Here is a 24,656-nt window from a genome sequence, read left to right on the forward strand (position 1 = left end):
GGATCCTGTTGTCTTTAGGCTCCTGTTGTCTTTAGGTTCTGGTTGTTCCTGTTGTGTTTAGGTTCCTGTTGATTTTAGGTTCCTGTTGACTTTAGGCTCCTGTTGTCTTTAGGTTCCGGTTGTTCATGTTGTCTTTAGGTTCCTGTTCTGTTGTCTTTAGGATTCTGTTGTCTTTAGGTTCCTGTTCTGTTGTCTTTAGGATCCTGTTGTCTTTAGGTTCCTGTTCTGTTGTCTTTAGGATCCTGTTGTCTTTAGGTTCCTGTTCTGTTGTCTTTAGGTTCCTGTTGTCTTTAGGTTCCTGTTGTCTTTAGGTTCCTGTTGTCTTTAGGTTCCTGTTGTCCTTAGGCTCCTGTTGTCCTTAGGCTCCTGTTGTCCTTAGGCTCCTGTTGTCCTTAGGCTCCTGTTGTCCTTAGGCTCCTGTTGTTTCTTTTGCCTTTAGGTTCCTGTTGGGTTCGCTGGCTATTTAAGATCCTAAATATCTTTTCCTTTTGCCAGAAGTCAGAGCTAAAAGCAGAGGAGACAAGCACATAAAGGGTCTTATCTGAGAGACAAATGAATTGTGAGATATTGTAGGATATAGGGACTTATCTGAGAGACCAACCAATTGTGGGTTAGTCTCCACTGACAGTGTGGACTGTTGACTCCTTTCCTCCTGGTATACTAATTTTCCTTTTGCCAGTTATAGTTTTACTAGATCTGGTTCACCTAAGTCGATCTGCTTCTATTTTCCTAATGGTCTCCTGTTATTGGGCTTGACCTGTTTTTGACCATCCGTCTGCCTGACGATTCTGCTTCTGTCTTAAACATCCCAGACTTGACGCACGTCCCTAATCCCTTTTTGCCAACTAGCTCCCCTGACCAGACTATCACGAATGGCAACCATGACATTACCAAAAAGTAGACAATTCCCATCAATACTATGTGATTATTACTAGTTAGACAGTAGAATCTCTTTAAGAAAATTGTGTTTTGTGATAGATGATCTTTAATAGAAAGGATGGTCTTTAAAAAGAGGTGGCGAGATGCCATGATGTCATAGGGATGCTTAGTGGAGCTGACCCAATGAGACCCATAGTTTCAAGAAGATTGGCCATGTCACGATTCCGTGGTGCAGTACATTCTGTATTGTTCTGCCATGCTCTCCTGCAGAGCCGGTATATGTTGCCTATGGTGCAGAGCATTTTGTAGGATGAATGCTCTGCTGGTTCTTTCACAGCACCTGGTTTCACGCTGGTCTTAGGAGGTTCTCTCGCATACCCGGGGATTGTTCTGCTTCTTTAGGGACTGCGTTAGCTCAGGACGCCACCAGTCGTACTTCCTGTTTACAGTTGTGCTGTTGGCTCCCGTGGTGCTCAGTGTTCAGATCTTGGTCTTTCGTCACCAGACTGTTGTTTACTCATCTGTGCTTGTCCTCCCCTGTTTCTGTTGTGACTTTGCGGCTTCTGACCTCGGACTTCCTCCTGACCGCGTCCTCGCCTGCTCCCTGTATTCTGTACGTACTCTCCTGGAACCCTGACCTTCGTCTTGTATCTTCACCTTGTCTCTGTCTGCCCCCGTGTACTGTCGTGACCTCCTGGTTTATGATCTCGGCCTATCTGACTACCTCTCCATTAACAGCATACAAGTAGTGTCTAGCACCACCTTGTGACAGTCATCACAGGCCTCCTCTAAATGTAGAAACATCTGAACTGAAGGTAGAAGGTGAGGGCCGAGGAGAGGTGAGTATTATTTTTTTTTCTATTTCTTAATCTCTTGGCGGCCATTTTGAATCAAGCAAAATGGTACAACATGGAATCAACAAAAATTTGGAATTTGGTGAATATAAATGTGAAATTTTTGATAAATTACCAGTTTTATATGTAGCTTATTTTGGTGTCAGAGTAGCCACCAGTGCACAGTTTATGGATTGCAGCCGTACCTGTGCCTTGCAATTTGAGGATGCCCAGGTGCCCATTGGTCACAAAAACAAAAGATCACCAATATTACAAAAATGACTTAATGCTTCTTTCGGATAAATGAGTAAATTGCAGCCCATAGAAACGTCGGTGCATTCTGTGCTCAGCACCAGGTCAGAATATCTCCTACTGTGATTGACACATACGCAGAACGGAATATAGTAAGTTGCACATAAAAACCATTAATTAAAAACAACAACCTTTAATTATATCTAATGATCCCTGTCCTAATGTTCATGTTACATGGCATTGCACGCATCCGTAACGCATGTTTAATAACACTTATTAGTTGCATCACATGCCTTGATTTTATTTATGCTCCTTGGAGACGGATCCTCAATTAGAGTAAATCATCATGTTCAAAGTCGACAAGTGCAGATAAATGGCCCATAAAAGAAGACGGCTCCTTCTTTATTCCAGTAAATTACACACACCCAAATATTTTGGAAAAGGTTCTAAGTTATTTTGTGGTAAAGCGATAATGTTCTTCACAATATGACATGTTTCCAGTTCAGCCCATGGGCTTTGGCTTTTCCAGGTATAAATGAGGTCAAACCTTCTGCTTATCGGGATCCAGTCTGAACATCGCTCTAAATTGTTTATTTAGTTCAGGTATATCGCAGGCTTTACACCGTATGAGTCGTGGTCAAGGCAATCGAATATCCATACCAAGATATCCCAATTTAGAACATAGATATGTCTTCCGATGCCTCAGAAGAACTCTCGATAAGCCAATGTTCAAAGTCAACAACCACCGGAAACAGATGTGTCCTTCTTTACCTCTCATTTTGGCATGAGATGTTGACTCTTCAGATGGGTGGAGATGGTCAACTTTAAAAAATATCTACATAATGTTGCTATACCCTGTCTGGAGATGTTTATGCTGTAGGTGTTTCTTCATGACTGCCTAGTGCTAGTGACTAAAGGCTACTTTACACACTGTGATATCGCTCCCGATATCGCTAGTGTGGGTACCCGCCCCCATCTGTTGCGCGACACGGGCAAATCGCTGCCCGTGCCACACAAAAGCAGTCACACATACTTACCTGTCCGGCGACGTCGCTGTGACGGGCGAACCGCCTCCTTTCTAAGGGGGCGGTCCGTGCGGCGTCACAGCAGCGTCACTGAACCGCCGCCCAATAGCAGCGGAGGGGCGGAGATGAGCGGGACGTAACATCCCGCCCACCTCCTTCCTTCTGCATAGCAGCCGGGAGACAGGTAAGGGGAGCTTCCTCGTTCCTGCGGCGTCACACGGAGCGATGTGTGCTGCCGCAGGAACGAGGAACAACTTCGCTACTGCTGCAGTAACGATTTTTAAGAATGGACCCCCATGTCGCCAATTAGCGATTTTGCACGTTTGTGCAACGATGCAAAATCGCTTATCGGTGTCACACGCAACGGCATCGCTAATGCGGCCGGATGTGCATCACAAAATCCGTGACCCCAACGACTTCGCATTAGCGATGTCACAGCGTGTAAAGCCCGCTTAAGACTGCAACCAATTGAGAGATTTTTTTTGAAGTCTATGGGTGGACTACAATATTGCATAGACCCTTAATATGGCCAATTGCATGAATCCTTCTGCTAATGGCAAGATACTAGGGTTGAGCAAAAGGATTTGCAGGACCTTGGTCAAGTGGCCTCGTCAGCAGTCCATGGAAGCCAGACCAGAGCACTGCAAACCCACTAGATCCTCAGTGCTTCTGATTAGGAAGCTCTTGCAACCAAAGGCGTAATGATCCCAGTCACAGAGGGTGTAATGGGCCCATGCTGGAGGGGGACCTGCCGACTCCAGTGACTATTGCAGCTGGATGTGCCTCTGAAAATGTAGAGACCCGCTTGGTACCAGCATGGCAGTGATGTAATTTGTTGCCCGTCACTTGCATGTTGAAGTAATTTTCCAGCTTACAGAGGAGCACACAGGCGCCGCATGTCGTGGGAGCGGAGGAAGGTGAAAATACTTTTTTTTAAAAAAAATTTGTTGGAGAAGAGCTGCAGAACAGGGACGGTATTACTGGAAGGGGCTCAGGATGTAAACATTATACCAGGAAGGGTGACATTATTATTGGAAGCAGCCCAGGATGGGGAACATTATTACGGGAAGGGGCCTGGGATGGGGGACATTATACTAGGAAAAGGCCCAGGATGGAGAACATTATACTTAGAAGGGCTCAATGATGGGGATATTACACCCGGAAGCAGACCAGGATGGGAAAGGTTTTTAACTGGAAAGGCTCAATGATGGAGAAAGTATACCAGGATGGAAAACATTATAAATGGAAGGGCTCAATGATGGGGACATTATACCAAGAAGCAGACCAGGATAGAGAACATTATACCTGGAAGGGCACAATGATGGGGGGCATTATACCAGAAAAAGGCCCAGGATGGAGAACATTATACCTAGAAGGACTCAATGATGGAAACATTATACCAGGAAGCAGCCCAGGATAAGGAACCTTATTAAGGGAAGGGGCCTGGGATGGGGGACATTATACTAAGAAAAGGCTGAGAATGCAGAACATTATACCTAGAATGGCTCAATGATGGAAACATTATACCAGGAAGCAGACCAGGATAAGGAACCTTATTAAGGGAAGGGGCCTGGGATGGGGGACATTATACTAAGAAAAGGCCGAGAATGCAGAACATTATACCTAGAATGGCTCAATGATGGAAACATTATACCAGGAAGCAGACAAGGATAAGGAACCTTATTAAGGGAAGGGGCCTGGGATGGGGGACATTATACTAAGAAAAGGCCGAGAATGCAGAACATTATACCTAGAATGGCTCAATGATGGGGATATTATACCAGGAAGCAGCCCAGGATGGGAAATGTTTTTAACTGGAAAGGCTCAATGATGGGGAACGTATAACAGGATGGAGAACATTATACCTGGAAGGGCTCAATGATGGGGAAAGTATAACAGGATGGAGAACATTATACCTGGAAGGGCTCAATGATGGGGACATTATTCCAAAAAGCAGACCAGGATAGAGAACATTATACCTGGAAGGGCTCAATGATGGGGGCATTATACCAGAAAAAGGCCCAGGATGGAGAACATTATACCTGGAAGGGCACAATGATGGGGAACATTAAACTAGGAAGAGGCACATGATGTAGAACATTATACCTGAAAGGGCCCAATGATGGGGAACAGTATACTAGAAAAAGGCCCAGGATGGAGAGCATTATACCTGGAAGGGGACATTATACCTGGAAGGGCCCAATGATGGGGAACAGTATACTTATAAAAGGCCCAGGATGGAGAACATTATACCTGGAAGGGGACATTATACCTGGAAGGGCCCAATGATGGGGAACAGTATACTTATAAAAGGCCCAGGATGGAGAACATTATACCTGGAAGGGCACAATGAAAGGGGATTTATACCTGGAGGGGCTCAATGATGAGGACATTACACCAGGAAGCAGACCAGGATGGAGAACATTATACCTGGGAGGGCTCAATGATGAGGACATTACACCAGGAAGCAGACCTGGATGGAGAATATTATACTTGGAAGGGCCCAATGATGTGGGATATTATACCAGGAAGCAGACCAGGATGAAGAACACTATACCGTGAAGGGTTCAATGATTGTGCGATTATAGGAAACAGACCAAGATGATTATACCTGGAAGGACCTAATGATGGGGGACATTATACCAGGAAGCAGACAAGGATGGTGAATATTAGTACTAAAATGAGCCCAAGATGTGGACATTATTTCAGGAAGGGCCAGGATTGGGGACATAATTGCAGGATGGGGGACATTATTACATGAGTGGACCAACACATATGTCTTCATAGGATCTGAGGGGCCCATACATCTGACAAACATGCAGGTGGAGGCCCAGTTTGACATTTTGCCCATTGAACCTTAGTTATGCCACTGCTTGCAACGTCATGTATGCACAATGTGATGATCTTGCGGGTTACGCTAATGAGAAGAGGCACAGGGGATATTGCAGGTTGTCGGTGGTTTCCAATGCTCTGGGAAAGCAGCCATGGACTACAGATTTGGTCGCTGGACCAAGTTGCTGAGAAACTTTATGCTCAACCCTACGGGCTACCTTTATCATATCATGAGGATCTAGAAAAAGGCTCTCCAAGGCAAATAGCTCCTAAAAACAAAGTGCCCTTCTCCACATGTACTCCATTACAAGAAATCTGTGATTATTCTGTCTTTTACCTCTAAGACATGAACTTTTCCAAATTTTCTTATGTTCCTTATTCTACAAAATGTTGGTGTCTTTAAATTACAAAATTGTAACATTATGTTTTAATTTTGTTCTCCATCAAACACTCCATTGTCCATTGTCAAAAAATATTTTGTTCTGTGCAATGTATTGTATTAGCACAGCATGGAGGATGTTCTGGTAATCATCTGAAGAACATTCATCATCAAGTCACAGAAAAACAATCTGTGCTGACAGCAAGATGAGAGCGCTCGATTGTTCCCCGTCTCCTGCTCATCATATTAAACATTCCTTCATCACTTAAATGTCGAACATTTGTACATAAGACAATGTCAAATTAAAGACATTTGTATTTTTTATTGAAAATCTTAATTTCTTGGATAGGATTTTTGTCATTGTTCAAGTTTTATATATTTATATTATCCATAAAAATGCTCAAGGCGACTAAACGTTCCCGTGAAGTCCACTCCTAACCTAACAATATTTCCTTCCACCCTTGTCATAACTCTTTGACTGCTCCACCAGAAAAGCTGAGAACTTTCTGGTGGACCCACAAAGTGATGGAGCCTGAGAGTCCAACGGAAAACATCAAAACGTGGAGCTAACTTTGTAGGCTTTTGTTTGACATTAGTTTTGGAAAAGTTGTTGAGTAAAAAAAAAAACAGGTGGGCAACCCTGATATTTGCACTGTTACACAGCAAGCTTGAAGGCCATTGTTTGACATTAGTTTTGGCAACGTTGTCCAGAAAAAAAACAGGTGGGCAACCCTGATATTTATACTGTTACACAGCAAGTTCGAAGGCCATTGTTTGACATTAGTTTGGCAAAGTTGTCCAGAAAAAAAAACAGGTGGGCAACCCTGATATCTGCACTGTTACATGGCAAGCTTGAAGGCCATTGTTTAACATTAGTTTTGGAAAAGTTGTCGAGAAAAAAAAACAGGTGAGCAACACTGATATTTGCACTGTTACACGGCAAGCTTGAAGGCCATTGTTTAACATTAGTTTTGGAAAAGTTGTCGAGAAAAAAAAACAGGCGGGCACCCCTGATATTTGCACTGTTACATGGCAAGCTTCAAGGCCATTGTTTGACATTAGTTTTGGCAAAGTTGTCCAGAAAAAAAACAACAGGTGAGCAACCCTGATATTTGCACTGTTACACAGCAAGCTTGAAGGCCACTGTTTGACATTAATTTTAGCAAAGCTGTTAAGAAAAAAAAACAAAAAGGTGGGCAACCCTGATATTTGCACTATTACACGGCAAGCTTGAAGGCCATTGTTTTAACATTAGTTTTGGAAAAGTTGTCGAGAAAAAAAAACAACAGGTGGGCAACCCTGATATTTGCATTGTTACATGGCAAGCTTGAAGGCCATTGTTTGCCATTAGTTTTGGCAAAGTTGTCCAGAAAAAAAAACAGGCGGGCACCCCTGATATTTGCACTGTTACATGGCAAGCTTCAAGGCCATTGTTTGACATTAGTTTTGGCAAAGTTGTCCAGAAAAAAAAACAGGTGGGCAACCCTGATATTTGCACTGTTACACTGAAAGCTATGGGTTGGGCAGAGATAATGTTCCTGATCACGCTCTTTGACAGGACGTTGTGAGCTTCCATCAAATTCATCTGGCAAACAAGGATCCATTAATTTCAGACCGTCCAATACTTATCTTCTTGGTGCACACACGGTCACTGCCAGAACATCCAGATCTGTAGGACTGAACCATGTTTATTGGCATTATTTGTAAGTGATAAAGACTTGGACCGGTGGGAATATTTTTCGCAAAGAGGGTGGCTTCCTACAAAACATCTCTACAGAGTATCAAAAGATACTTTGGCTCTGGTCAAGCCTCATGCACATGGGACAACATCAAACATGGAGTCCTACTAAACGTTAGCCAATTGTATGGTTACTCCGTGTGGCCCCATGTTATAGAGAAGTCCTCAACAAGGCTCAGTTATTCTATGGCAGAGGATCTCTTTGATACTTGATGCAATGGATAGTTCCGTGAGAATTCCATACGAACTATCAAAAAAACTTGTATGGCACGCGGCTAAACACTAAGATTGGTGCCCTATACCTAAATAATTTTCATCTATCGTTAGGAATGTCTACGTTTTCGGTGGTGGACTGTCCTTAAGGGAACTTGGGTCTGCAGACATTTTCCCATTCCATACTTTTACACCATCAGTAATTTGTCCATCACTCGGCTGGGCTCAGACAGTTACACTGAGCAGGCGGCGCAGCACTTAGGTGGATCATGTCAGAGGTCGCCTTGTGTAAAATGTAATGCTTGGCTGTGCAGAGCTGTATTTCATACTGCGCTCAAGTACTTGAACTAATTTATTGTTCCTTCTCGTTTTTCCCCAGACTGGGCGTTTTTTTGGAGAAATTGAAGGTGCTGTGATGAACAAGTTGCTAACAATGGGCTCATTTAAAAGGCAAGGATTCTGACGATGAAACTAATGGCTCGGACTGTCAACGTTACAGATACTTCAGAGTGAAGGTCCACCACTGAGCGGCACAATGTTCATCTACAGTAACATCTAGATTTAAGGGGATTTCTGTTATAAAAAAACCCCTTAATTTTAAATATCATCTTAACAAATTGGTTACAATTTTACAGTTGGGGTTCCCTACAGTGAACTGTCATACATCATGTATTTGCTATGTAATCTGAGAGCAGCATGATGCAGGGGCAGATACCCTGGTTCCAGTGATGTGTCAGTTACTGCGCTGAGTGTTGTTATTTCAATAAAATTAGTGTTTTATCAGCACAAGATTTTTACCAAAGGACTAAGTGTCTCCTGCCTTCTAGTCAAACCATGCCCCAACACTGATTAGCACCTTTCTGCCTATGCACAGTATTCACATAAAGCTGCCAATCAGTGGTGTGGGTGGGGTTATACACAGAAAGCTGCCAATCAGTGGTGTGGGCAGGGTTATACACGGAAAGCTTCCAATCAGTAGTGTGGGCAGGGTTATACACAGAAAGCTGCCAATCAGTGGTGTGGGTGGGGTTATACACGGAAAGCTGCCAATCAGTTATGTGGGTGGGGTTATACACAGAAATCTGCCAATCAGTGGTGTGGTGTTATACACAGAAAGCTGCCAATCATGGGTGTGGATGGGTTATACACTGTGAAGCTGACAATAAGTAGTGTGGGTAGGGTTATACACAGAAAGCTGCCAATCAGTGGTGTGGGTAGGGTTATACACAGAAAGCTGCCAATCAGGGGTGTGGGCAGGGTTATACACAGAAAGCTGCCAGTCAGTGGTGTGAGCGGAATTATACACAGAAAGCTGCCAATCAGTGGTGTGGACAGGGTTATACACAGAAAGCTGCCAATCAGTGGTGTGCGCGGCGTTATACACAGAAAGCTGCCAATCAGTGGTGTGGGCAAAGTTATACACAGAAAGCTGCCAATCAGTGGTGTGGCCGGGGTTATACACAGAAAGCTGCCAATCAGTGGTGTGGGCAGGGTTATACACGGAAAGCTTCCAATTAGTAGTGTGGGCAGGGTTATACAGTGGGCCGGGTTATACACAGAAAGCTGCCAATCAGTGGTGTGGGTGGGGTTATACACAGAAAGCTGCCAGTCAGTGGTGTGAGCGGAATTATACACAGAAAGCTGTCAATCAGTAGTGTGGGTAGAGTTAGACACAATGAAGCTGTCAATCAGTGGTGTGCGCGGCGTTATACACAGAAAGCTGCCAATCAGTGGTGTGGGCAAAGTTATACACAGAAAGCTGCCAATCAGTGGTGCGGGCACGGTTATACAAAGCTCAGCTTTTTGAGTTCTACTACATCTGCAGCAGAGAATAGTGTGATTGTGCACCCAGTAAGGTAACTGACACATCACTGGAATCAGGGTCTTTGCCCCTCATCATGCTGTTGTCAGACTAGATAGCAAAAACCTGCTGATAGATCCCCTTTAACCTCTATACAGAGATCAGGTATTCACAGATTGTATTAGCAGAGCAAGGCTGTGTGCACACTGTGTTTTCATATTGTTTTTTTGAGTTTTTTTAGTGCAGTTTTGTCACTGATGCCAGCAAAGTCAATGACAATCCTTAAGTGCAGTGCACACTTTGAGGTTTTTTCCTAGCATGTTTCAAGGATCCTTCTTTCGAGGATTTTTGCATGTGTTTCTCACCATTGAGAGCAATGAAAAAACGCATAAAAAAAGCAGCAAAAACGCGTAAGAGAACACATATTTTTACACTGATTTTTTTCCTGTGAAGAAATGGTGCAGAAAATTCTGCAACCAAATACTCATTGTGTGCACTAAGCCTAAACATCCGATAGCGGGAGAAGGGGGGGGCAAAATATGATAAAGGCAAAATTGGAACTAAAGGTTCCAAGGTCAAAGCAGAGTAAAGACCTTAAATAATAAGTGCTTGCTACATTTTTTTATGTGACTTTTTATTTGTCAGGAGCTGATTTTCTCTGACCTCAGATATATTGTATTTATAAATATACTTTGTATCTCTGATATTTCAATAACGACATCGTCCCCAGATAAATATTCCACCGAATGCGTCAGGTTTTATGTTTGTGCAGCGGCTCGAGACAGTAAATGTAACAGCATCAAAAGCAGGAAAGCGCTTTGTAGTTAGGTAATTACTCAAATTTCCTCTTTCCTTGTCAGATGGCATTGAGGTTTAGCACAGTCCACAATGTAGGTGCGCTCTGCCCTCGCTGTCAGACGGGGGCTGAGCGCAGCACTTACATCACTGCACAGCCGGTTCATACCTTCTATTATTCTTTTGAAAATCTCATCTGTCATTTCAGGTATTTCAGGGGTTGAAAGAGTGAAATTGGCCTGAGATGGGCGCTGGTATTTTGGCTTTGGTTTTTATATTCCTGCACAATAAAGAAGAGTTGTTTTATTTTACTTGCACACATCTTCTAGCAATCCCAGACCATGCAGCCTCCCTATAAGAATGTCTTGTCTGGTTCACACTACCTCATTTTTTATCAAAGGAATTAAAGGAGTTTTCCAATTTCGGAAAACCTCTCCCCCCCCCAGTTGTAGTGTGATTTCATAAAGCAAACTGTGCTTTACTCACACTCCCCAGGTCCAGCACTGGGTCTCAAATTTCCTGGCTGTTAAGAACCCCAAAAAACGTACACAACTTTAAAGGGGTCTCCTGGACTAGACTATTTGTGACTGATCGGAGGCTGAGTGGAGACTCCAGGACCTCACCGCCTGTAGCCAAGACCCCAGCCTCCATATGTAATGATAATAGTTCCGTATCCCTTATTGCTTTTTCCAGAATGAAAAAAAAAGCTAATAATAAGGTTTGTATAAAAAAAAACGAAGATTATCTTATACTAGCTGTACTACCCGGCTTTGCCCGGGTTAATAACTGTTGTTATCAAAATAGAATGTATTAACACTCCCGGGATAGAATGTATAAATAGAATGTATTAATGCCCGGGATAGTAACTGTCTCTCTGTTTCTCTCCCATTCTCTGTCTGTCTCCCCCTCTGTATATATCTCTCTGTCTCTCTCTCTCTATCTCCTTGTCTGTCTGTCTCTTTCCCTGTCTGTCTCTGACTGTCTCTGTCTCTTTCTCCGTCTGTCTCAATCTATTTCCCTGTCTGTCTATCCATCTCTGTCCCTTTCCCTGTCTGTCTCTTTCCCTGTCTGTCTCTTTCCCTGTCTGTCTCTTTCCCTGTCTGTCTCTTTCCCTGTCTGTCTCTTTCCCTGTCTGTCTCTTTCCCTGTGTCTGTCTCTTCCCCTGTGTCTGTCTCTTTCCCTGTGTCTGTCTCTTTCCCTGTGTCTGTCTCTTTGTCTGTCTCTTTACCTGTTTTTGTCTGTCTCTTACCCTGTCTGTCACTTTCCCTTTCTTTTCCTGTCTGTCTGTTTCCCTGTGTCTGTCTCTTTCCCTGTAAGTCTGTCTCTTTGTCTGTCTCTTTACCTGTCTTTGTCTGTCTCTTACCCTGTCTGTCACTTTTCCTTTCTTTCCCTGTCTGTTTCCCTGTGTCTGTCTCTGTCTCTTTGTCTGTGTCTGTCTCTTTCCCTGTAAGTCTGTCTCTTTGACTGTCTCTTTACCTGTCTTTGTCTGTCTCTTACCTTGTCTGTCTCTTTTCCTTTCTTTCCCTGTCTGTCTGTTTCCCTGTGTCTGTGTCTGTCTCTTTGTCTGTGTCTGTCTTTTTGTGTCTGTTTCTTTCCCTGCCTGTGTCTGCCTCTTTCCCTGGCTGCATTGTGACACGCCAACATTCCATATAAGGGAGTGGCTGCGCATTCTTCTAAAGTTCTGGCTGCACTGTGGCTCCCAGCAGGGTTAAAATTTCCTCTCAAAACAGCCTATGACGCTCTCGGGGTGCAGAAGTGTGAGTGTGCAAAATTTTGTGGCTGTAGCTGCGACGGTGCAGATGCCAATCCCGGACACACACACACACATACATACACACACACATACATACACACACGCACACACATACACACACATTATACACACACACACACACACACATACATACACATACATACACACACACATACATACATACACACACACACACACACATACATACACACACACGCACACACACACACACACACACACACACATACTGTACACACATACACACACACACACACACACATACTGTACACACACACACACACGCACACACACACACACACAGCTTTATATATTAGATTACAACAAACCTTTGTAATCATCTGTTTTACTAACATCAGTGATAATAATCTAATGTGAATCTCTGGACAGTGACAAGAGCGAGACGTCAGATTTATCGTTTCGCCTTAGGCCGGTGATCTGCACAACGGGAAGGATCCTACAAGATGACTAGTTACATAATTAGCTGTCAGGAGGGAAAAAAACAAGCAATTATCTATTTTTTTTCTGCCATATTCAGCAATAAAAAGACACATGTAGCCTTAAAGCTGCAAATAAAATAATATATATTCTATGAAAAGAAAGAATAAAAAATACAAGAGAAAATGTTACTTCCGCATCATGAATAGTTTGTGCTAATGGAGGGACCGCTGAGATTGCGTCCTACGATATATCATCATTACATGTACAAAAAATGTATCAAAGCCCCTGCTTGCACCTAGCGGCTCTTAAAGGGACCTGTCGGTGATTTTTGGGCAGCATGCACCAGGAGCCGACTCCATATTTGCTGCATCTATGACATTTTAGAGAAAACAATGTATCAAGCTGTTAGGAACATTGAGAATAGTCATTTGTGTGAGTTCGGAGACCCTCACCCATCGCTCATATTCCTACACCAATCCCCTGAGTGGTATACAGCTCTGTACATGGTATTGCACCACTCCTCTCTGATCGCGCACATATGGTGGGGTATTATGAGTTCAATATAACGTATTGGCTTTGTAAACTGTATTTTCTATTGAGTCTTTACTTGTGCACGGTCAGGTGGGGGCTGTGCACCTCTCACAAGGGGTCTTCAGTAACCAAGGATGTCAGGACATGGACCCATCTGCTTGTACTATAAGGGCACTGAAAAAATAAAAAATATTTGCTTATCCATAAATTGATGAGGGTTGCCTTTTGCTTTATACTTTAAAACTAGTTGAAATATTGTAATTTTTCTTTTTTTATTTCCGTAGAATAACCCTGTATGACTATCAAGCCATGTGCCGAACTAACAAAGAGAGCAGCGACAGTGCCCACAGCCTGCTGGACGTAAGTGTACCTGCCATACCTAACACAATGTGTATATCCTCAGTAGTGATGAGCAGGCACTACCATGCTCGGGTGCTCAGTGCTGGTAACTAGTGATGAGCGGGCACTACCATGCTCGGGTGCTCAGTACTGGTAACTAGTGATGAGCGGACACTACCATGCTCGGGTGCTCAGTACTGGTAACTAGTGATGAGCGGGCACTACCATGCTCAGGTGCTCAGTACTGGTAACTAGTGATGAGTGGACACTACCATGCTCGGGTGCTCACTACTGGTAACTAGTGATGAGCGGGCACTACCATGCTCGGATGCTCAGTACTGGTAACTAGTGATGAGCGAGCACTACCATGCTCGGGTGCTCAGTACTCGTAACTAGTGATGAGCGGGCACTACCATGCTCGGGTGCTCAGTACTGGTAACTAGTGATGAGCGGGCACTACCATGCTCAGGTGCTCAGTACTGGTAACTAGTGATGAGCGGGCACTACCATGCTCGGGTGCTCTGTACTGGTAACTAGTGATGAGTGGGCACTACCATGCTCGGGTGCTCTGTACTGGTAACTAGTGATGAGCGGGCACTACCATGCTCGGGTGCTCTGTACTGGTAACTAGTGATGAGCGGGCACTACCATACTCAGGTGCTCAGTACTGGTAGCTAGTGATGAGCGGGCACTACCATGCTCAGGTGCTCAGTACTGGTAACTAGTGATGAGTGGGCACTACCATGCTCGGGTGCTCAGTACTGGTAACTAGTGATGAGCAGGCACTACCATGCTCAGGTGCTCAGTACTGGTAACTAGTGATGAGCGGACACTACCATGCTCGGGTGCTCAGTACTGGTAACTAGTGATGAGCAGACACTACCATGCTCAGGTGCTCTGTACTGGTAACTAGTGATGAGCGGGCACTACCATGCTCGGGTGCTCTGTACTGGTAACTAGTGATGAGCGGGCACTACCATGCTCAGGTGCTCAGTACTGGTAACTAGTGATGAGCGGGCACTACCATTCTCAGGTGCTCAGTACTGGTAACTAGTGATGAGCGGGCACTACCATGCTCGGGTGCTCTGTACTGGTAACTAGTGAAGAGCGGGCACTACCATGCTCGGGTGCTCTGTACTGGTAACTAGTGATGAGCGGGCACTACCATGCTCAGGTGCTCAGTACTGGTAGCTAGTGATGAGCGGGCACTACCATGCTCAGGTGCTCAGTACTGGTAACTAGTGATGAGCGGGCACTACCATGCTCGGGTGCTCAGTACTGGTAACTAGTGATGAGCGGGCACTACCATGCTCAGGTGCTCAGTACTTGTAACTAGTGATGAGCGGGCACTACCATGCTCGGGTGCTCAGTACTGGTAACTAGTGATGAGCGGACACTACCATGCTCAGGTGCTCAGTACTGGTAACTAGTGATGAGTGAGCACTACCATGCTCGGGTGCTCAGTACTGGTAACTAGTGATGAGTGAGCACTACCATGCTCGGGTGCTCAGTACTGGTAACTAGTGATGAGCGAGCACTACCATGCTCGGGTGCTCAGTACTGGTATCTAGTGATGAGCGGGCACTACCATGCTCGGGTGCTCTGTACTGGTAACTAGTGATGAGCGGGCACTACCATGCTCGGGTGCTCAGTACTCGTAACTAGTGATGAGCGGGCACTACCATGCTCGGGTGCTCAGTACTGGTAACAAGTGATCAGCGGGCACTACCATGCTCGGGTGCTCAGTTCTCGAAAAAGGAGTTGATGCTCAGATGGACGCTAGTCACCAAGTATGATGGAAGTCAATGGGGAACTCAAGCATTTTTCTGGAAAATTTCTCGGAAAAATGCTCGAGATTCCGATTGATTCCATTATACTCGAGTTGCGCTCATCAGGGCATCTAACTGTTGTTAAGAGTACTGAGCACCCGAGCATGGTAGCACTTGCCCATCACTAATCTTCACCCTACACTCCATTAATAATTGTTTCTTATGTCCATGTAAGTCCTTCTTACCAAGAGTTTGGTTCCATACAGGTCACAATAAGTGACCGCTCTAGCTCCCATGGATGGTAGAGAGGACTCTTACTAGTTGGTCCCATCCACTTTCCCATTGGATATCAGTGACCTGTATGGGATTCACCTCTTCAAAGCAAATGCATTGGGAATAATTTGCTTCTAAAAAATTATATCTTAGATTTATCAGGGATTTTAAACTGCCCTGGCAGTGGCTCAACGAAGGTACTGGGCATTAAAGGGAATCTGTCAGGTGATTTTCAAGTACATTACTAATGGTATCCTGGAATAGGTCTTGGGCAGCCCTTTTAGGATCAGTAACCTTTATTGCTCTATCTTATTCAGTTATCTTGCTGTAAGCCTCAGAGAATTCAGTGTTGTGTGCCAACTAGTCAACCATATGAAATCCAAACTGATTATCTACTGGTCCCCTTCATCTGTATCGTGTTATCAGTGATAGTAAAAGTCTTCACTGTCATTTACTATCACTGCAGAGAGGTGAGTGCGGGGATCAGTGCATAATCAGTTGGGATTTACGCATGCTTGACTAGCCGGTGTGCAACACTGTATTCGCTGGGACTTACAGGAAGATAACAGAAGAAGGTAGAGCAATAAAAGTTAACGATCCTAAAAGGGCTGCCCAAGACCTACTCCAGGATACCATTAGTTTTCTACTAGAAAGTCACCTGACAGATTCCCTTTAAAGTTACAACTGTTTGTCTTTTTTCCCCTACATTCTCTATCAGGGAGACTCAAATGGCCCCCATACATATGAAATGTTCCCCCGACTTTCTTCGATCTTCAATTTACTGAGTCTAAAATTTAGAATAATTAAAATTACGCAATTTTAAGCTACCAAAGAGGCATGAATTATTATCCCAAAAGTGATGGAAAAGTTGTATCCTGGGAAACGGAGGCAGGACCCCTTTATATTGGGTGGGGAAACCCAGCGCTGTATTGGTGGAGCCCATTTTTAGCTCGTGGAATGTGGTCCCTCTCATTTTATACAGTATTGCTTCTTATGTATATATTTCCGCTTTTCCTGTGTAACTGACAATTACCCTTTTCCTCTTTTCTTTCTTCTTATAGTGGTCTCCAATAATTTAATTTAAAAAAAGGTTTAATTACAAATTATTTGCATTTCTCTCTTCCTCTTGAAAGTCATTTTACAATAGATGACCCCTGTTACCTTCTGAGTGGGTGCTGGCATTTTGTTGCTTGAAATAATATTCTCCAGTTTGCTGTTTTTGCTGTTTTTGTACCTTTTTAACTTGGCTCCAAAAAAGGATCTAAAAAGGCTGGGTGCACATATGAAAGCTCAGGCCAGTCACGTGAATAGCAGAACTGCCTGGCTCTGTGTGCAGCTCCGTGTGCTCGTCCGCACTATCAAACGGAAGCTGCCCACTGTTCACATGCGCTAGAATCAGAACTGAACCGTGCCTGCTGAGATTTCTTTTCTACCCAAACAATGTGGAAAATCGGCCACATACGCTGGCTAAAATGCAAGCTCTGCACATATAATATGCTTGTCTGAACAAGGCCACAGGTACGTCTTAGGACCCACCTGTGCCATCTAACAGGGCTTCAAAACTGAAAAAAAATCCCTTTTTTTATTAATACTTCCAAAGACCTACATATATTATCCTGTTAATAGGAGCAAAGTTGCAGCTAGATTTTCCTAGCACTGAACTTGATTAGCTACACCAAGGCAAAGAGACTATTAATTAGCTACACCAAGGAAAAGTGAGTATTGATTAGCTACACCAAGGCAAAGAGACTATTGATTAGCTACACCAAGGAAAAGTGACTATTGATTAGCTACACCAAGGCAAAGTGACTATTGATTAGCTACACCAAGGCAAAGAGACTATTAATTAGCTACACCAAGGAAAAGTGAGTATTGATTAGCTACACCAAGGCAAAGAGACTATTGATTAGCTACACCAAGGAAAAGTGACTATTGATTAGCTACACCAAGGCAAAGAGACTATTAATTAGCTACACCAAGGAAAAGTGAGTATTGATTAGCTACACCAAGGCAAAGAGACTATTGATTAGCTACACCAAGGCAAAGTGACTATTGATTAGCTACACCAAGGCAAAGAGACTATTGATTAGCTACACCAAGGCAAAGAGACTATTGATTAGCTACACCAAGGAAAAGAGACTATTGATTAGCTACACCAAGGCAAAGTGACTATTAATTAGCTACACCAAGGCAAAGGGACTATTGATTAGCTACACCAAGGCAAAGTGACTATTGATTAGCTGCACCAAAGCAAAGAGACTATTGATTAGCTACACCAAGGCAAAGAGACTATTGATTAGCTACACCAAGGCAAAGAGACTATTGATTAGCTACACCAAGGCAAAGAGACTATTGATTAGCTACACCAAAGCAAAGTGACTATTGATTAGCTACACCAAGGCAAAGTGACTATTGATTAGCTGCACCAAAGCAAAGTGACTATTGATTAGCTACACCAAAGCAAAGTGACTATTGATTAGCTACACCAAGGCAAAGTGAGTATTGATTAGCTGCACCAAGGCAAAGTGACTATTGATTAGCTACACCAAAGCAAAGTGACTATTAATTAGCTACACCAAAGCAAAGTGACTAGTGATTAGCTACACCAAGGCAAAGAGACTATTGATTAGCTACACCAAGGAAAAGTGACTATTGATTAGCTACACCAAGGCAAAGAGACTATTAATTAGCTACACCAAGGAAAAGTGAGTATTGATTAGCTACACCAAGGCAAAGAGACTATTGATTAGCTACACCAAGGCAAAGTGACTATTGATTAGCTACACCAAGGCAAAGAGACTATTGATTAGCTACACCAAGGCAAAGAGACTATTGATTAGCTACACCAAGGAAAAGAGACTATTGATTAGCTACACCAAGGCAAAGTGACTATTAATTAGCTACACCAAGGCAAAGGGACTATTGATTAGCTACACCAAGGCAAAGTGACTATTGATTAGCTGCACCAAAGCAAAGAGACTATTGATTAGCTACACCAAGGCAAAGAGACTATTGATTAGCTACACCAAGGCAAAGAGACTATTGATTAGCTACACCAAGGCAAAGAGACTATTGATTAGCTACACCAAAGCAAAGTGACTATTGATTAGCTACACCAAGGCAAAGTGACTATTGATTAGCTGCACCAAAGCAAAGTGACTATTGATTAGCTACACCAAAGCAAAGTGACTATTGATTAGCTACACCAAGGCAAAGTGAGTATTGATTAGCTGCACCAAGGCAAAGTGACTATTGATTAGCTACACCAAAGCAAAGTGACTATTAATTAGCTACACCAAAGCAAAGTGACTAGTGATTAGCTACACCAAGGCAAAGAGACTATTGATTAGCTACACCAAGGCAAAGTGACTATTAATTAGCTACACCAAGGCAAAGTGACTATTGATTAGCTACACCAAGGCAAAGAGACTAGTGATTAGCTACACCAAAGCAAAGAGACTATTGATTAGCTACACCAAGGCAAAGTGACTATTGATTAGCTGCACCAAAGCAAAGTGACTATTGATTAGCTGCACCAAAGCAAAGTGACTATTGATTAGCTACACCAAGGCAAAGTGACTATTGATTAGCTACACCAAGGCAAAGTGACTATTGATTAACTACACCAAGGCAAAGTGACTATTGATTAGCTACACCAAGGCAAAGTGACTATTGATTAGCTACACCAAGGCAAAGAGACTATTGATTAGCTACACCAAGGCAAAGTGACTATTGATTAGCTACACCAAGGCAAAGAGACTATTGATTAGCTACACCAAGGCAAAGTGACTATTGATTAGCTACACCAAGGCAAAGTGACTATTGATTAGCTACACCAAGGCAAAGAGACTATTGATTAGCTACACCAAGGCAAAGAGACTATTGATTAGCTACACCAAGGCAAAGTGACTATTGATTAGCTACACCAAGGCAAAGTGACTATTGATTAGCTACACCAAGGCAAAGTGAGTATTGATTAGCTGCACCAAGACAAAGTGACTATTGATTAGCTACATCAAGGCAAAGTGACTATTGATTAACTACACCAAGGCAAAGTGACTATTGATTAGCTACACCAAGGCAAAGTGACTATTGATTAGCTACACCAAGGCAAAGTGACTATTGATTAGCTACACCAAGGCAAAGTGACTATTGATTAGCTACACCAAGGCAAAGTGACTAATGATTAGCTACACCAAGGTAGAGTGACTATTGATTAGCTACACCAAAGCAAAGTGACTATTGATTAGCTACACCAAGGCAAAGAGACTATTGATTAGCTACACCAAGGCAAAGTGACTATTGATTAGCTACACCAAGGCAAAGTGACTATTGATTAGCTACACCAAGGCAAAGTGAGTATTGATTAGCTGCACCAAGACAAAGTGACTATTGATTAGCTACACCAAGGCAAAGTGACTATTGATTAACTACACCAAGGCAAAGTGACTATTGATTAGCTACACCAAGGCAAAGTGACTATTGATTAGCTACACCAAGGCAAAGAGACTATTGATTAGCTACACCAAGGCAAAGTGACTATTGATTAGCTACACCAAGGCAAAGTGACTATTGATTAGCTACACCAAGGCAAAGAGACTATTGATTAGCTACACCAAGGCAAAGAGACTATTGATTAGCTACACCAAGGCAAAGTGACTATTGATTAGCTACACCAAGGCAAAGTGACTATTGATTAGCTACACCAAGGCAAAGTGACTATTGATTAGCTACACCAAGGCAAAGTGACTATTGATTAGCTACACCAAGGCAAAGTGACTATTGATTAACTACACCAAGGCAAAGTGACTATTGATTAGCTACACCAAGGCAAAGTGACTATTGATTAGCTACACCAAGGCAAAGAGACTATTGATTAGCTACACCAAGGCAAAGTGACTATTGATTAGCTACACCAAGGCAAAGTGACTATTGATTAGCTACACCAAGGCAAATAGACTATTGATTAGCTACACCAAGGCAAAGAGACTATTGATTAGCTACACCAAGGCAAAGAGACTATTGATTAGCTACACCAAGGCAAAGTGACTATTGATTAGCTACACCAAGGCAAAGTGACTATTGATTAGCTACACCAAGGCAAAGTGACTATTGATTAGCTACACCAAGGCAAAGTGACTATTGATTAGCTACACCAAGGCAAAGTGACTATTGATTAGCTACACCAAGGCAAAGTGACTATTGATTAGCTACACCAAGGCAAAGTGACTAATGATTAGCTACACCAAGGTAGAGTGACTATTGATTAGCTACACCAAAGCAAAGTGACTATTGATTATCTACACCAAGGCAAAGTGATTATTGATTAGCTACACCAAGGCAAAGAGACTATTGATTAGCTACACCAAGGCAAAGTGACTATTGATTAGCTACACCAAGGCAAAGTGACTATTGATTAGCTACACCAAGGCAAAGTGACTATTGATTAGCTACACCAAGGCAAAGTGACTATTGATTAGCTACACCAAGGCAAAGTGACTATTGATTAGCTACACCAAGGCAAAGTGACTAGCTGTTGACCCCTGGAGCTTAAAATTCAGGAAAACTGAGCCACGGACTGAAACAGTTGGACCTGGGCCCGTGCCACCAATCTCCACTTTTGCCGCCAGATTCTTCCGTGACGCCGTTTCCTTTGTTGAATCGCTAGCTCTTTTTTATTTTCTAAGTCTCAGGCCATGAAACGTGAGCGCCCACTCGGCGTAGGTGAGGAGAACACTTTGTAGTTGTACATTTCTCTTGTGTACAGATGAAAGACCTTTCCGCCACATGATTACGTCTCTGCTCTCTTCCAGCCCTATCATGCCTTGTTTGCTGCTGTAAAATGGATAATGACAGAGCTGATCCTGTAAGTCTATTTTTGTCGTTACGAGGCACGTCAGCGCCGCACGCTCTAAGAATGTTTATTGCATCACACAAATTAGCAAACAGTGAGGAGCATGTTCCTACCACACACGCTGCAGTGTAGTCTTCCCAATGTGGACAGATACTCGGAAATGCACTGATGGTGGTTACAGCTTGTGGGTTGGGTAATGGCTGCACGCCGCCTGGGTGGGCTTCCTCCAATACACCAAACCTTCTAGATGATTCATTCTGTTACTTTGTGATTTCATGTTCTGTGAAATAGTTTCTTAGATGCTCATGTCAGGCTCAAGACGAGCCGTCAGGCGTTGGGGAGACGGAGGCTTTGTGCTGTCCGACAACAGACAATTTTCCAGTTGTCAATAGTACAAATGTATTACACAAGTCTTTTTTTCTAGAATCCTTCACTTTTAAGATAACAATCAAAACTATGGATTTTTCTTTTGATATCTTCTCCAAATATTCACATTGCTTTGAAGAATTTGTAGCAGAATGGAACGTACGAGTGTCTCCAGACATTGGAGAGAACACTAGACTTTGATAGTCATCTACATAGATGAAGTCCCAGGCACTAATGACGTCCAATGGCAGGTTGTAAGGAGTAGTAGAGAGTCCTCCATCAAAAAGACAATCTATGGTCCTCATAGTAGAAGAGATAACTTCACTCTCCCTTTCTCACATTTCAGTGGCAGGATACACTTGTTACAATTCATTTCACCAAGGCACAGCTCAACAAATGGCACAGTATGCTTGGTGGTAGTAATTCACACTTGAAGGGATTAGTTGACACATTTAAGGGGTTCTCCAGTGAAAGAAAGTTAAAACCATCCATCAGATATTTAACAACTCTCTAATTGATGAGTGGCTGACCAGTAAGCCTCATATCCATTGGAAAGGTGACACCTCTTTAATCAATGAGTGCCCGATCAATAGTGCTGATACCCATCGGATAGGTGACACCTCTCTAATTGCTTAACTGCCTAACTGGTAGGCCTCATAACCATCAGATAGGGGACACCTCTCTAATTGCTTTACTGCCTAACTGGTAGGCCTCATAACCATGAGATAGGTGACACCTCTCTAATTGCCGGTAGGCATCATAACCATCGGATAGGTGATACCGCTCTAATCGATGAGTCCCTGAGTGGTAGACCTCATATCCATTGGTTAGGTGACACCTCTCTAATTGCTTAAGTGCCTAACCGGTAGGTCTCATAACCATCGGATAGGTGACACCTCTCTAATTGATGAGTGCCTGACGGGTAGGCCTTAAATCCATCAGATAGGTGACACCTTTCTAATCAATGAGTGCCCGACCAGTAGGCCTTATATCAATCAGATGGGTTACAACTCTCTAATCAATGAGTGCTCAACTGTTAGGCTTCATATCCATCAGATGGGTTACAACTCTCTAATCAATGAGGGCCCGACTGGTAGGCCTCATATCCATCAGATGGGTTACAACTCTCTAATCGATGAGGACCCGACTGGTAGGCCTCATATCCATCAGATGGGTTACAACTCTCTAATTGACGAGTGCCTGACCGGTAGGCCTCATTCTGATCAGCAGACAGGGAACCTTTACGACTGCAACAAAATGGAGTTTGAATGCTCAACTGCTGCTCCATTCAGTCTTTATAGAGCTGTTGAAAAAGGCCTAACAGAGAGCTCAGTGGCCCGTAAGGCATAAATGGGCTACCAGTCGTACGCGAGCACTCCTGCTCCATTCTAAAAGCAAATAAAAATTCTCCAATTTCTGATCAGTCCCAGTGATCAGACCCTCGCTGATCAGCTACACTAGTCGTGACCTATATTGTGGATAGGTGGTAACTTGTTTTCACTGAACAACCCTTTTAAGCTTGATGGTTGTAATAGACTCAAGGTTACTATTTGACCACTTCGGGTCACACTTGAACATTTTAGAACTTCACAAAGGAGAACGTTCATACACAACTAATTCAACTTTCTCCAGGGCAATGTTAATTTCACCGAGACCATGAGTCAGGGTTAATTTAACACCGACTGCCACTACATATCGTAGATTAAGTTTGTAACATACACATACAGAAACAGTTACACTACTACAACTTATTTACTTAGGAGAAGTGTTGCTCTCTATCCTCGTAAAGTCAATCCTTCAAACCAGCCCATTCTGTCCACTTGCTCTTCATAGCTAGCCCATCCAGGCCACATTACAGATCTCAAGCATCCAACCTACGCTACATACTGGTTATCCGCCCTCTTCACCCTGACATCTCACGCAGTTCCTACAAGGCCTAGTTAGGCCCCCCGGTGTTGATGTCTTCTACCATCTCAAATTCATTGGGTTCAATCCAGGCTGATATCGCTCACAAAAGTAGCAGACTCAGACTCAGAACTGACTCTGTCGAAGGCTGACAATACAGTCAACCCAAACCACTATAGTAACAGTCTGTAAAGTGCGCCCCACACCCGACCCATCCAGCCTGGAAGCCACACTCAGCCCAATGTCTTGTAGTGGAATCTAAAGCTGTGTTGACTGCCTTGCTAGGAGACACCTAACAGAACCACTTATTGGTCCCAGGAAAGCAAAGCAACTGTCCCAAGATCATCCAACCCCCTGTACACCCCAAAAGATGAAGATTAATCTATCGTTAAAATTTGGAATATATGCCTGTTGTTTATTGAGGAAGACATATGTACAAAGAAGGCTATTAGTTTTTGCATTGGGCCTCAACTCATAGTCATATTGATGAAACATGATAGTTATATACAGTACCGACCAAAAGTTTGGACACACCTTCTCATTCAAAGAGTTTTCTTTATTTCTATGACTCTAAAAATTGTAGATTCACATTGAAGGCATCAAAATTATGAATTATCACATGTGGAATGAAATACTTATTTTCAGTTGTTTCACACTTTT

General features: G+C 43.3%; 1 protein-coding gene across 1 annotated transcript in view; it reads left to right on the top strand.

Annotated features, from left to right (window-relative positions):
- The window catches only part of CACNA2D3 (calcium voltage-gated channel auxiliary subunit alpha2delta 3), a 1,156,773-nt gene that overhangs the window by 1,084,975 nt on the left and 47,142 nt on the right, over positions 1 to 24,656 (top strand). Inside the window, exons 31-33 of the mRNA XM_075321303.1 lie at positions 8,531 to 8,601; positions 13,775 to 13,850; positions 21,685 to 21,737. Of these exons, the coding sequence (XP_075177418.1) occupies positions 8,531 to 8,601; positions 13,775 to 13,850; positions 21,685 to 21,737 (200 nt within the window). The remainder of the gene's footprint in view (positions 1 to 8,530; positions 8,602 to 13,774; positions 13,851 to 21,684; positions 21,738 to 24,656) is intronic.

This window comes from Anomaloglossus baeobatrachus, chromosome 8, assembly GCF_048569485.1.
Source record: "Anomaloglossus baeobatrachus isolate aAnoBae1 chromosome 8, aAnoBae1.hap1, whole genome shotgun sequence".
Taxonomy (NCBI): Eukaryota; Metazoa; Chordata; class Amphibia; order Anura; family Aromobatidae; genus Anomaloglossus; species Anomaloglossus baeobatrachus.